General features: G+C 45.9%; 7 protein-coding genes across 7 annotated transcripts; 6 read left to right on the forward strand and 1 right to left on the reverse strand.

Moving 5' to 3' along the window:
• Position 1: 1 nt before the first annotated feature.
• C8R40DRAFT_558017 (uncharacterized protein) lies at positions 2–1,090 on the forward strand. Its single transcript, XM_046235453.1, has 2 exons — positions 2–936; positions 990–1,090. The coding sequence occupies exon 1, from the start codon at positions 50–52 to the stop codon at positions 677–679; it is 630 nt and encodes a 209-aa protein (XP_046082576.1). The 5' UTR covers positions 2–49; the 3' UTR covers positions 680–936; positions 990–1,090.
• Positions 797–3,086, forward strand: C8R40DRAFT_557974 (Dihydropteroate synthase-like protein). The gene is made up of 5 exons (XM_046235452.1): positions 797–936; positions 990–1,241; positions 1,293–1,540; positions 1,591–2,561; positions 2,615–3,086. The coding sequence occupies exons 1-5, from the start codon at positions 913–915 to the stop codon at positions 2,857–2,859; spliced, it is 1,740 nt and encodes a 579-aa protein (XP_046082577.1). The 5' UTR covers positions 797–912; the 3' UTR covers positions 2,860–3,086.
• A 169-nt stretch (positions 3,087–3,255) lies between these two features.
• Positions 3,256–3,668, forward strand: C8R40DRAFT_1122056 (uncharacterized protein). The gene is made up of 2 exons (XM_046228847.1): positions 3,256–3,413; positions 3,462–3,668. The coding sequence occupies exons 1-2, from the start codon at positions 3,314–3,316 to the stop codon at positions 3,620–3,622; spliced, it is 261 nt and encodes an 86-aa protein (XP_046082578.1). The 5' UTR covers positions 3,256–3,313; the 3' UTR covers positions 3,623–3,668.
• C8R40DRAFT_557507 (fungal-specific transcription factor domain-containing protein) lies at positions 3,543–6,320 on the forward strand. The gene is made up of 9 exons (XM_046235451.1): positions 3,543–4,116; positions 4,172–4,522; positions 4,574–4,806; positions 4,866–5,016; positions 5,072–5,165; positions 5,219–5,451; positions 5,509–5,669; positions 5,725–5,979; positions 6,032–6,320. Exons 1-9 carry the CDS (start codon positions 3,763–3,765, stop codon positions 6,099–6,101), a joined length of 1,902 nt encoding a protein of 633 aa, XP_046082579.1. The 5' UTR covers positions 3,543–3,762; the 3' UTR covers positions 6,102–6,320.
• A 180-nt stretch (positions 6,321–6,500) lies between these two features.
• Positions 6,501–6,720, forward strand: C8R40DRAFT_1054703 (ribosomal protein S30; the record flags this gene model as incomplete). The annotated part of the gene is made up of 2 exons (XM_046224944.1): positions 6,501–6,619; positions 6,675–6,720. Coding segments are annotated over 2 exons (165 nt in total), but the record flags the coding sequence as incomplete, so codon positions are not given.
• A 1,480-nt stretch (positions 6,721–8,200) lies between these two features.
• Positions 8,201–9,279, forward strand: C8R40DRAFT_1162682 (uncharacterized protein; the record flags this gene model as incomplete). Its single annotated transcript, XM_046230266.1, has 5 exons — positions 8,201–8,503; positions 8,559–8,770; positions 8,838–8,953; positions 9,016–9,108; positions 9,224–9,279. 5 exons carry the CDS (start codon positions 8,201–8,203, stop codon positions 9,277–9,279), a joined length of 780 nt encoding a protein of 259 aa, XP_046082581.1.
• Positions 9,280–9,329: 50 nt separating this feature from the next.
• C8R40DRAFT_1256851 (chitin synthase III catalytic subunit) lies at positions 9,330–10,831 on the reverse strand. Its single transcript, XM_046233781.1, has 6 exons — positions 10,693–10,831; positions 10,388–10,620; positions 10,126–10,340; positions 9,921–10,075; positions 9,618–9,862; positions 9,330–9,555 (listed from the first exon to the last, which is right to left on the reverse strand). Exons 1-6 carry the CDS (start codon positions 10,746–10,748, stop codon positions 9,527–9,529), a joined length of 933 nt encoding a protein of 310 aa, XP_046082582.1. The 5' UTR covers positions 10,749–10,831; the 3' UTR covers positions 9,330–9,526.
• Between the last annotated feature and the right edge of the window lie 1,235 nt (positions 10,832–12,066).

Genomic DNA, 12,066 nt, shown 5'->3' on the forward strand with positions numbered 1-12,066 from the left:
GATTTCTTGCCACGACCGCAATAATTATTTTTTATCATCTCTCCCAGCCATGCGAGACTCTGATTTAATTCGGGTCAACGACCTACTTGTAACAGTACTACTTCATTCTGGCTCTCGCTGGCCCTCGAAAGGATCCAAACCTACAGCTCAACCTGTCCACATATCTCTTGCGATCCCTCATGATATCTCAAGCGCTGCGAGATCTGATGATCTCTCCCAGTCGATAAACTACTCTACCTTGGCCTCCGCTCTTCGCACTTGCCTCAGTCCAACCGTCGCTTCACATGAAGAGCCTGCTTTCGAATCCCTGGAGCAGATCCTCTTCCGCTGCTTCGACGTGCTGCTCCTTCATGAAACCACGTCCGCGCCGCGTCTTCCTGGAGCGCAAATCAAAATCGTTCAGCTGAAGCCTCCTTTGCATTGCAAAACGCTAGCTATCGAGGGCGAGACAACCTTTGGATCGAGTGCCTCTTGGAGATTGACTAAGATCAATCACATCATAGAAGACCTAGGGTGTAATCCTATCATTGGCGTCAATCCAGCTGAACGTCTTGAAAGGCAACTCGTCCGTATCAACATCACTGTGGAGAGTTTGAATGCAACATGGGCGCTCAAACATTGGTTAGACTTTCGGGCTCTAACCAGACGACTTTACCAAGTCCGTTTCTGTGCTTGCTAATGCCTTCCTGTCGGTGTTGACATATGGTATAGAAAGTGGAAGAAACTTCGTATTTGACGTTAGAAGCCCTTGCTTCATTTGTTGCAGTTGAAACCCTTCAACACTTGCGGTCACATCTGGATAATATCGCGGACTACAATCCGAAAATCAGGGTTAAAGCTGCTAAGCCTTGTGCTCTAGTCTTTGCTGACTCTTCTGAGGTTGAAATTACTCGGTACTTCAAAGATTATCCAATGGAATTGACTTTAGCGTCAGAGGTACATCTTCCAACACCTGTCATTCCCATTGGAACTCACATCGACGAACATAGGCTTCTAATCTATTCGACTCTTCTTCAAGTGCCATTCATTGCGCCGCAATCGCTTTAGGTTCTAACGTCGGTGATAGTATTCAGAATATCGAAGTCGCCTTGCGGCTTTTGGAAAATCCTTTGTTAGTTGTGGGGGACCGGTCTACTATCTCGCAAAATGCATTTGTTTATATTGTCAACACGAGCTTTCTCTATGAAAGTGCCCCGATGTACGTTACAGACCAACCATCTTTCATTAATTGCGCCTGCATGGTATATCTTTCCCGAATCTCTCCTGCTTAAATGGTTCCTCATTTGGACCAGATAGAAACCAACATACCGCCTGTTAATCTGCTGCAGCTCGTCAAGAAAATCGAGGAGATTGTGGGTAGAAAGCCGTCATTCCGGAATGGACCTCGCGTCATCGACTTAGACATCGTGCTATATGACGAGCTCAACTTTGACACGAGAGCTCTAGAGGAACAACACACACTCGACAACTTGAACGGTCATTTAGTCATTCCTCATCCGAGAATGTCAGAAAGGGTGTTCGTATTGAGGCCACTATATGAGTCAGTAAACGATGCGTTTTTTCAACATCCTTCCGCTTAACGGTTTCTAGCATGATACCAGAATACGTTCACCCATCTCTCCACAAGACCATTTCTACTCTATTGAACGAACTTACTCTCATTTCTGATGACCCTCCCATGGACAAGGTCATTGCGTTCCCTCAGTATCCCCTTCCTCCAAATAATACTTCTCCACTCCCGGGTGTAGATCCAGTTCCTTCGATCCTTACGTACTGGAAATATAGAGCCTCAAGGTCGATAAGGACAGTGCCAGCAACAACCCAGGGCAGAACTCGATTGATGGCGACGTTGAATGTTACTCCCGATTCCTTTTCCGATGGGTCAACCCATAATACCCTTCCGACAGCGCTAGCGTATGTTCACGAAGCAGTTCGGGTGTCAGTGGACATACTGGATATTGGAGGATACTCTACCAGGCCTGGTGCCGCTTTTGTCAGTGTCAAGGAGGAAATCGATCGTGTTGTACCTTTCATTCAAGCAATACGGTCTGCAGACCCTGCCACGACCGAAGACGATGGTGAAGAAAACTGCATGGTCAGGGATATGCCTATCAGCATCGATACCTTCCGATGGGAGGTTGCTGAGAATGCGATCCTGGCCGGAGCAAATTGCATTAACGATGTGTACGCTTTCACAGGTCCGCAAAATTATCCATACCCTGCGTCTGGCGCGGCTAAAGAACAAACGACTGAATACATGCGGCAAATGAAAGACGTTGCTCGAAAGTTCGCTGTTCCTGTCGTCCTGATGCATTCGAGGGGGGACGCTGGGATGAACAAGGATTATTCTGTGTATGATTACAGCGATGATGGGCGTGTACTAGAGGGCGTGCGTGTAGAGCTTGGGGTGAAGGTCGACGAAATAGTCAAAGGTAGAGGGTGTATCAGAAGGTGGAATGTCATTATCGATCCTGGAATTGGTTTCAGCAAGACAGTCGAGGGTAACTTGGAGCTTTTACGCCAAGGCGCTGCCGTGACTGCCGATATACTTATTGGATCAGGTGAGATATATCAGCTTCATACGCTTTCCAAGACTATACTCTATGTCTTGCAGGGTCCAATGAGAAGAAAAGGAATCCACTCGCGGGTTTTCCCCAACTTGTCGGAACTTCAAAGAAGTCTTTTCTTGGGATGATTCTGTCTGACAAGCGAGGAAAATCGACGGAGGCGAAGGACAGAATTTGGGCCACTGCCGGCGCGGTTGCCTGCGCTGTGCAGCAGGGAGCGTTGGTAGTCAGAGTGCATGATACCCATGAAATGTCAGATGTAGTCGCCATTGCAGATGCCCTTTGGCGGTAATATTGAGGAATGAATAGCTACCTCTCAATACTTAGTAGCAGGAGTCTAATTCCCGCATACCTGCTTGAAGGATCTTATCGAGCGAACTATTGAATTTTGTCTGCTTCCGCTCTTCTAGTCATTATATCTTAGTCACCCTGATTCTTAATAGCCTCGAGTTCTTTCACCATTGTCCAGCATTGTCCTCAAATCTGTGTTTGTTTGACTTTCTCTAGGGTCTTATACTGGGTGACTTCCTGTAAGAGCTGCTTCAACAATTTGCTCGCATAACATTCTGAGCAGATTTGATTAACGGGCGGACATCTGGTCCGCGACTCGGCTGAGCAGAAGAAAATCTACAAGAAGGACCTAGAAGGTGAACTTCAAGGTACGAGCGGGAAGGTCGTATAATTTTGCTTACGTCCGTTCGGCTTTGTTCCGGCTTTATTCCGGCACATTCTCTATCATCAACGACATGGCCCATTCCGAAGAAGACGCTCAAGATGAAGGCGTTAGACCCACAAAGCGACGAGCTACCCAGGCGTGCCAAGAATGTCGTAGACGCAAAGTCAAATGTAAGAAGTTCCTCATCCTCTTTTGCAGATTTATCTCAATCTGCTCAGGCGATAATGATGCTACGGGTGGTGCCTGCTCCAATTGCTTGAATATGAAGATAGAGTGCAAGCAAACGATGCAGAAGCAGGTGTGTGATGAGCTTGTGCTATATTATATCTTCTTGAACCTTTATGCTCAGAAACGCGGTCCCAAAGTAGGGTGGGTGTAAAGTTAGGCATTAATGAAATATAGCTCATCTTCCGTAGATCCAGGAGACGGCCCGCCTCCGACGTCAAATACCTTGTATACAAGATTCTTGCAGCTCCGCTGAGCTTCGCGATTCCTGAAGAATTCCAAACTATCCGTGAAATGTTCGTAGATCTTGCAACTTACGCGCGGAAGCTCGAACACGAGCTGGATCGACTACAACCGCCACCATCTGCGTCGTCTGCCTCGGTTCAGGCCGGATCTTCCCCTGTTACTCATTCTAGTACTTCGCCATCAAACCATGATTCTCAATCTGAGGACGAATTCGATGTAGTACAGTCATTATCAGCTCGAATAAACAGGATTGGTTTTGGTAAATTCCGACAGCGACATGTTTCTCCTGCAAGCCAACTGCTTCTACGCGCCGCACTTGATATTAGGGACGAGGTAAACGGGGCTGAAAGTCGTGTAATGTCTAGTCGACAACGAAGACCTGAATTTTGGCATCCTTCTCCTGTAAGTTGTTTGCAAACACTGTCCAGTCTCAGGCGTTGATCTGCTCTAATCACAGTGGCATCAGTGTTATGAACCAGAAGAGCCCAATTATGTTTTTCCTGAAGATGATCTTATGCGAAATCTTGTTTCCCTATATTTCTCAAACGTGCATTACCTATTCCCTCTTCTTCACCAGCCGACATTCGAGAACCACGTTTTTGTCGAGAAATTACATCTCTCCGATTCATGCTTTGCTGCAACCCTTCTCGCGGTGTGCTCAATAGGTTCACGTCATTCTAACGATCCTCGTGTTCTTACCGATGTGAGCCAACTTCGCTCCGCAGGATGGAAATACTTCAAGCAGATTCGTCTGTCTCGCGCCTCTTTTATCCAACCTGTATCTTTATTCGAAGTTCAGCTCTATGCAGTACGTGCCTTCTCAACATTACACATTTCAGACTCATACCTTCAACACTAGCTATCCACCATTTTCATGCAACCAAGCCCCGTTGGGGAGGCTACTTCGTCCCTAGTTGGTATGGGTATCCGGTTTGCTCAGGAGGTCGGTGCACACAAAAGGCATCCGCCTGGTAAAACCCCTCAAGAAAAGGCTGAACGCGAACTCTGGAAGCGTGCATATTGGGTGTTAGTTTCTCTAGACTTTTTCTCGAGCTCTTCCACAGGTCGCCCTAGAGCAACGACGGAGAAAGAGTGCGTATTTTATAAATATTTTGCACATCCTGTGTATGCAGTCTCAATCACATTTGCAGCATTGAACTTGAATTTCTAATAGAATGCGATGACGAATACTGGATGAACGAGTCCGACCCGGAATCATCTTTCATGCAGCCGCCCGAAACGCCGTCATACGTCGAATATTGGAACCATTTCCTCAGGCTTATTTTCCTCTTCGGGGATCTCGTATGTGTTCTCCACTATCTACGATGACATCTATATAGTAAATGTTTTCTGAAAGCACCATATACGTTCGTCAGAGTTCCCCCCACAAGAAACCTTGATGGAGTTGGCCGCTGGGCTCGATCAGTGGATGGACTCTATGCCTAGTCACCGTAAGCCGAAGGCGATGGATTTCACAGAGCAGTTCCCTGAAAATTTCTTCCAGTGCGCTGGGATCCACACAATCCCAACGGAATATTTTTCCAGCAATCTATGATGCTGCAAGGTTCATATTATTGGCTTCAGTGTGCCATCCACCATCCCTTTGTTCGCCCAGGACCAGTATCACCCTTGAATTTTTCATCATTGGCTATATGTACGAATGCCGCACGGTCCTATGTCCACCTCCTCGATAAATATTTACAGCGTCCCGACGCTCTCATGCTTCCGCATATGATAGTAAGTTAGCTTTGTACTGCATCCACTTGATAGGGCTAAAAATTTCTTTTCCGATAGCCGCCAGCCTTCATAAGCTCGGTATTACTCTTGGTCAATATTTGGAAGAGCACATGGATGAATTCCGCAATGGATCCTGAGAAGGATATTGCCCAAGTTTATAGATGTTTGGAAATCATGAGCATGTACGAGGAGAGATACGAGATGCCAGGTCGCTTCCGGTGCGCACCTCACATTGGGTGGTTTTCTAATCCTGAACTGTCCGATGCAACACAGAGATGTGCTGCAGGCAATTATTTCGGCGAGTAGAATACCATCGCTATCCCGTCAACAATACTCCTTGAAACGGACCAGAGGGGGTGATCTGCAAGGAATTATGCTCGATGCGGGTCATATCATACATGTGCCATCCGTTGTACATCCGGAGTTCCCACCTGAGCCTCTTTCCGCTTTCAATGCGGTTCCAAACGCTCCCTTTGAGCCTGCAGATCGAGCAAACCATGAATCAATCATGCCGCTGTCGAATTACGAGTACGTCGTTTTTTCTTGTCTACCGACGCGTTTCTCAAAGGTGTCGCATCAGTCAAGACGATTGGAATAATTTCATGATGATGGTTGATGACCTGCTTCAGACTGCGAACCCTGTCTTTTAAATTTCTCATGAGCACGTTCTGAGTATTAGTTTGAGTCTTTTCTAACTATAATGATATACTTATAATAATCTCGAATCTATTATTGTATTTGCCCTCAACCATTCAGGGGGTACAACATGCTTACTCCTCATGCGTATAAGAATATTGAACAACCCAGGAAGAACCCGCGTCACCAGCGGCGTGGCACCGCTCGACGTGAGGTGGCTGAGTCAGATTATAGGCGCTAATAGAGCCGGTCAATGCCGGTAGCGCGTGAGAATAGTTGGTAAGAACTGTACAGATGCGTTGTATGTGTCAGTTTTCGTCACTGGCTATTTCTCTTCATCGTCAAGAATATGGGCAAAGGTTAGCGATCTGGCTCTTTGCTTGTACATCTCATTGACCTAGCTGTTCCATCTAGTCCACGGATCCCTTGCGCGTGCAGGGAAAGTTAAATCTCAAACCCCGAAAGTCGAAGCACAGGAGAAGAAAAAGACCCCCAAAGGCCGTGCCAAAAAGAGGATAATTTATAACAGACGGTGTGTGATAAACCCTTCCAGTAACTGCTTTCAATCTCATGCAGCTTCTCCCTAGTTTCGTCAACGTGACCACTCTTCCAGGAGGCAAGCGTCGGATGTGAGTGCTTTGTACATATTTTATCTGTTTTCCCCGGCTCTCTCCATTCTCCCATTCCTCTCCATTCTCCCATTCCTCCCCATTCTTCCCCATTCTTCCCCATCCATCCCCATTCATCCCCACCCAGTTTTTCTATGATGATACACGACTCAAGCATAGTTCACACTGAAACGATCATGTTGACAAAAATGCATCTAACGTCTTTCGCTCCTATCTGACCCTTTGTTTTTGGATTTCGTCCGTACGGATTGTTTGTTTAAATACTGACTTTTTATCTTTAGGAATGCCAACCCAGAAGCCAAGTAGAGATCTCTGTATTCCTGTTCCGTACACTATGCATATATCATGACATGCTCCTTCCATAACCTGCATGCTCTCATCTTCCATGTTTCCGATCCCAGATCATCCAAACGCCTGGTCGTTCTAAGGCTTTCAAGATCAACTATAATAGCTAATTTCACTGAGCTGCATTGGCCACTGCTATGCATTGGTTTCATTCTTTCAGGATCTATGTTTATTCCTGGGTTAACTTCATGCATTAATATTGTTGGGTCGAAGTACTATTGTAACTACAAGACTTTCAACTTGGAATCACCTTGCTTCAGTTGATCCTTTGTCACCCATATTTACGCTGCGAAGATTGTGGTTGCGTCAAAGTTGCGTGTTGATTCCGCCAATTCCCCGGGCCTTTGTTCACCAACGCTTCTAATCTCCACCTTATCCCAGTACAAGATATGAGCTACGCTCCTCTATACCTAGGATCTTTACAGTTGATGCTCTCCCATTATGTAGATATGAAAAACTACATCTTATTGATGCACAGTTGATGCATCTGCGCGATGGTCAAACCAGGTACACATTCATTACGCACTTGCAGCAGTCGAATGATCATAGTTTCGTTCCCAATCAAGTATACAGCCAACACAAACATTGAAACCAGTGGTCCCGTTACATTTATTGCTGAATCACGGCCTCATATCAAGTACTCAACTCATCTGTCATTGCGCTTTCCGAGACTGTTTCGTAGGTTAATTCAAGCAGAAGGCGACCCGCGTCTAAATCACATGGACCGACAGTCAAACGGGACCTCGAATTCGTGGTGAAGATTTCAAAATCCTAAATGACTTTCTTCGACTCCTGTGTAGTTCTTCTTCTCTCATATGCGCGGCTCAAACAGTATCCATGGCTTTGCGTATCTGTACGTGAAAGCTCAGGAGGTCGAAGAAAGGAAGTGTATTGCAACTCCTGTCCACGAACGCCGGGTTGATGCAATTCTCGAAAGAGTTCGGACGAGCTTGCTCTGACAGTCCGTGTGTCAAGGTCATTTCAGGTCCTAAGTAGTGGTGGCAATGCTACCCATATATATCTTCCTTTGAGTAATCCCAGCCATCCCGTTTATCTATAAAAGCATCTCCGTCCATGCACAGTCAGTCATTAGAACTCGCCGGACGAGTACTCTGCCTGTCAAGAACGGTTTGGCAATCATGCGTGTAGCTCTCCTATTGGCCTCTCTATTCGCAAATTCCTTCGCAGCGCCCATCCCCCGTGCCGAGAGGCCCTTGCTTCGTCGCACTGTGAACGCGAAGCGCGGTATTGCATTTTCGGATACGACGACTTCCGACCTCAGCAATGCGGCCAATACAGCGATTTCCTGGGAATATAATTGGGCCGTCACTCCTCCAACAAATTTACCGTCAGGAATAGAGCACGTTCCTATGCAGTGGGGACAGGCTAACATTGAAGCTTTCGAGAACACCGTCAAGGAAGCTGGTGCCAAATATGTGTTGGCAAGTTGCACAAATAATTCTTGTGGGTTCTATTTAACACCCTCTTTTCGGACAGGGATTCAATGAGCCTGAGCAACCGAGTCAATCTAATATCAACGCAACGGCTGCTGCATCGCTCTGGCAGAAATACATGAATCCACTCAGTGCTTCTGGCATCAAAATCGGTGCTCCTGCTGTATCATCTGCTCCCGAAGGAAAAACCTGGCTCGATGATTTTTTTTCTGCGTGCGACAAGAAGTGCAAAATCGATTTTCTTCCCCTTCATTGGTAACCGTCGTCTCTTCATTATTTATTACTGCTCGTTTCATGCCCGTTTTCCGAACCACATTTGCAGGTATGGCCAGGGCTCGCAGTATTTCTTGGGATATTTGTCGGACATGCATACAGCTTTTCCTGAATACAATCTGTGGGTGACGGAGTTTGCAGATACTACAATGAATAACGAAGCCAGTAGGCATACAATCTTTCATTGAACTTCATGAGAAATGACTGATTGTGCTTCACATAATCAGCTGTAAAAACCTTCCTCACGGATTCAATACAGAAAATGGATGCGTTGACATACGTTGAGCGCTACTCCTGGTTCGATTATTCGGTAAATTTCTGTCGTCGTAGTTGCAAGCAACGCAGTTCTAATTTTGCTCTCAGCGGTCGACGACCAATATGCAAAGCAGTCAGTCTTTTTTTGACTTGCCGTTGCTTCCTACTCACTATCAATAGATCTACTCGACGACAACGGGGCATTGAATGATCTAGGGAAAGCGTATATTCAATGAGGATTTAGAAGAGGAAAACACATACTTACGCATATGGCAAGTCTAAGAATGATCTAAAGGTGTTTTTTTAATTCTATTAAACGTGTAACACGATACGAAAGGAATCTTCCACTCCAGACGCAATGCAGCAAATGCCATAGGATAAAGAGCGTTAGATGTGGTACACACAAAGTCAAACAATAAGCAGAACACGTTGCGCATGCGCAATGCGAGAAAAGTTGCGATTTACGGTTCTTCAGGATAGCAATCACGAATAGTAAGGATCATCCCATGCCCCTATCAGGATGCAACTTTGTAAGTACGACAACAGAAAACTGGCGTAAGAAACATGGGCCCACCTTCCGTGATGGACTTCCAACCGAGGAAAAGGATGACAACAGTAATCGTTTCAAATATTGTGGCAAGGAATGAACCATCTAATTTGCTCCCTGAACCGTTGCATATCACCTTTCCAAGTAGGAACCAAGCCAACTGACTAAAAACAAAAACGATCCCAGCTAGGATATAATATAGAGCTGGACGAACTTCTTTGAGCATACTAAGGATGATGTAGAGCATGACACCAAGGTATATTATTGCAGCACTGGTATAGAGCATGATTAAGTGTAAGAAATGAGAGAAATGAGGGAAAATGCACTTACAGAGCGGGCCAGAGACTCGTCATTACAAAAAGTGGAACGCTCCTTAACTCAGTGGGATTCGATGATGGTCCTAAGGTTTGAGTTATCCCGAGCGCAACGTCCAACGCTATATACAGAGTACCGCCGAATATCAGAAAACAAAGGATGAAAAAGGGCTGATGGAGCAGATGAGATATTGAATTAGAGCAGTGAATAGAGCACACACCGCTAAAGACGCCATTGTTCCATCTTCGACAATTTGGGTTGACACGAGTGCATTGGCTAGCAATGCCCAAAAAAGAGTTGCGACAAGAGCGGCATGAATCGCAGTGAGGACCACTAGCACAGTAGAACCTTGTTGAAGTAGAGAGCCATTGGTAATAAGTTGGAAAGGAAGTGTGATGAAGTACACAATAAGCATATTCCTTAATTCAACGCGACCTATTCGACGATGAGCGGGGATTGATAACATTGCAATTACTGCGTACCGACGGCAGCTTTTCTCTTCTCAGTAAGGAAAATTAATCCAATCACTACGATCATGCTCAGAGCACAGACGACGATGTTGCCGATATTCCCAAGACTCCCGCCATTGCCTACCCTAGGTATTCCACATGAAGGGTTCACTCCTACCGGTGCGCTGCTCGAGTTGGAGGAAACTCCTGTTAAGAGACTCGAAAGATTGGAACTTTCTAAAAGTTGCCGATAAAATAGATTACACCTACATACAAAGTGTGGGGTTATTGGGTCAATGTCGAAGTTGTGACAGTGGTGCAATCAATACTCTACATACCAGGTGTACGAAGGAGTGTTGGTACAGATGTCACCGAAGTCGCCAAAGTAAGACATTTTGGTGCACGAAAGTTGCTGCTGCAGCCTGCTGCCCAGTCTGATCAGAGCCGAGATCTGTGAGCTCGTCGTCAAGGTTAAAGTAATTATGTATAAGAAAATAATTAAGTTCATTTCCGTTAACGGCTCACCAACACGTGCAAGTCATGCGACCCGCTAGTCCCAGAGTCGCGCTGATGTCGCGTTTTCTTGACAAGTCGTTCCTCTCATGTACACAGGATGATGTTGGGCCGATTTCTTGTGTCCATTATGTCTACGAAGCGTTCATGCTTTTCAAACTAAGGTTGACATATACTATTGTGGCTAAATACCTTTAATATGAGGAAGTGTCACAGCTCTCATCTACCAAGAGTCGAGTTCAAACAAGTAAATTCACAAAGCAAATTTTGTCCTGCTCCAATCGGCGTGTCTTCAACTTGAGCATCAATGATAACCGGAATCGATACCAGTAATCAACAGTTCATCACTGAATATTTGCAGGCCCGTCTTCGACCATTTCTTGGTTTCGCCATCGTCATACCCTCAGCAGCTGCAATGACAATGCTGTCATCGGCCCCTCCCTGTCTATAGAACGCAACTGGCGACGCTTCTTCACTGCAAACCTATGGACGTGCCGAGACGGTCACCCAGATTGCCCTTTTCTCGAATCAAATTACAGTCATTCCACCGGGTGGTAGCTTCAGCTCTTCTACCTACCTTCATCGCCCGACTGCCAAGTCGTTGACACAGAGATGGTAGCCCAAATGTCACTCGAAGGTCCACGTGGGCCGTCGTCCGACGCGAACCTCCGAGTCGAATCCTACAAGTTCATTTATCCTCCCTATTTTTGCTCTCTATTTCTCTTTGCTTCCTTTATTACAATATTTGATCTGTGGAGGCCGAAGGTCTTCCCCTTCCCCATCCCGCTTGATCCTCTAAACTACCCGTACCAGCTATCATCCTCAGCAATCAAATGTCTGTCCAATATGTATCGACTTGTCGAGCTACAATATAAAGCATAATCCCATTCTGTTCTCTGGATACAATCCACGTCAATTCTTCCAAGATACCTCCTTGTTCTGAAACCTGGTGAATATTCGTTGCTCACTTCAGGCCCACACGTTGATTTTCGAGCCACGACGATACGGTCGCTACTACGTCCGTCTCCGAACGCCTGAAGGCACTGACTGTAGACCTCCAAGAAGAATCTATGCGATTTTGATGCACATATAAAAAGGCTCAGGAAGGATTTGATAAGGCTCAGGGAAGCTTTGGAATCGTACTTGAACTTCGAAGTTGAAGTTCAATGAGTTAGGAGCAGCTCGGAAGGTAGATGATT

This window comes from Lentinula edodes, assembly GCF_021015755.1.
Source record: "Lentinula edodes strain Le(Bin) 0899 ss11 chromosome Unknown C8R40scaffold_37, whole genome shotgun sequence".
NCBI classification, from domain to species: domain Eukaryota; kingdom Fungi; phylum Basidiomycota; class Agaricomycetes; order Agaricales; family Omphalotaceae; genus Lentinula; species Lentinula edodes.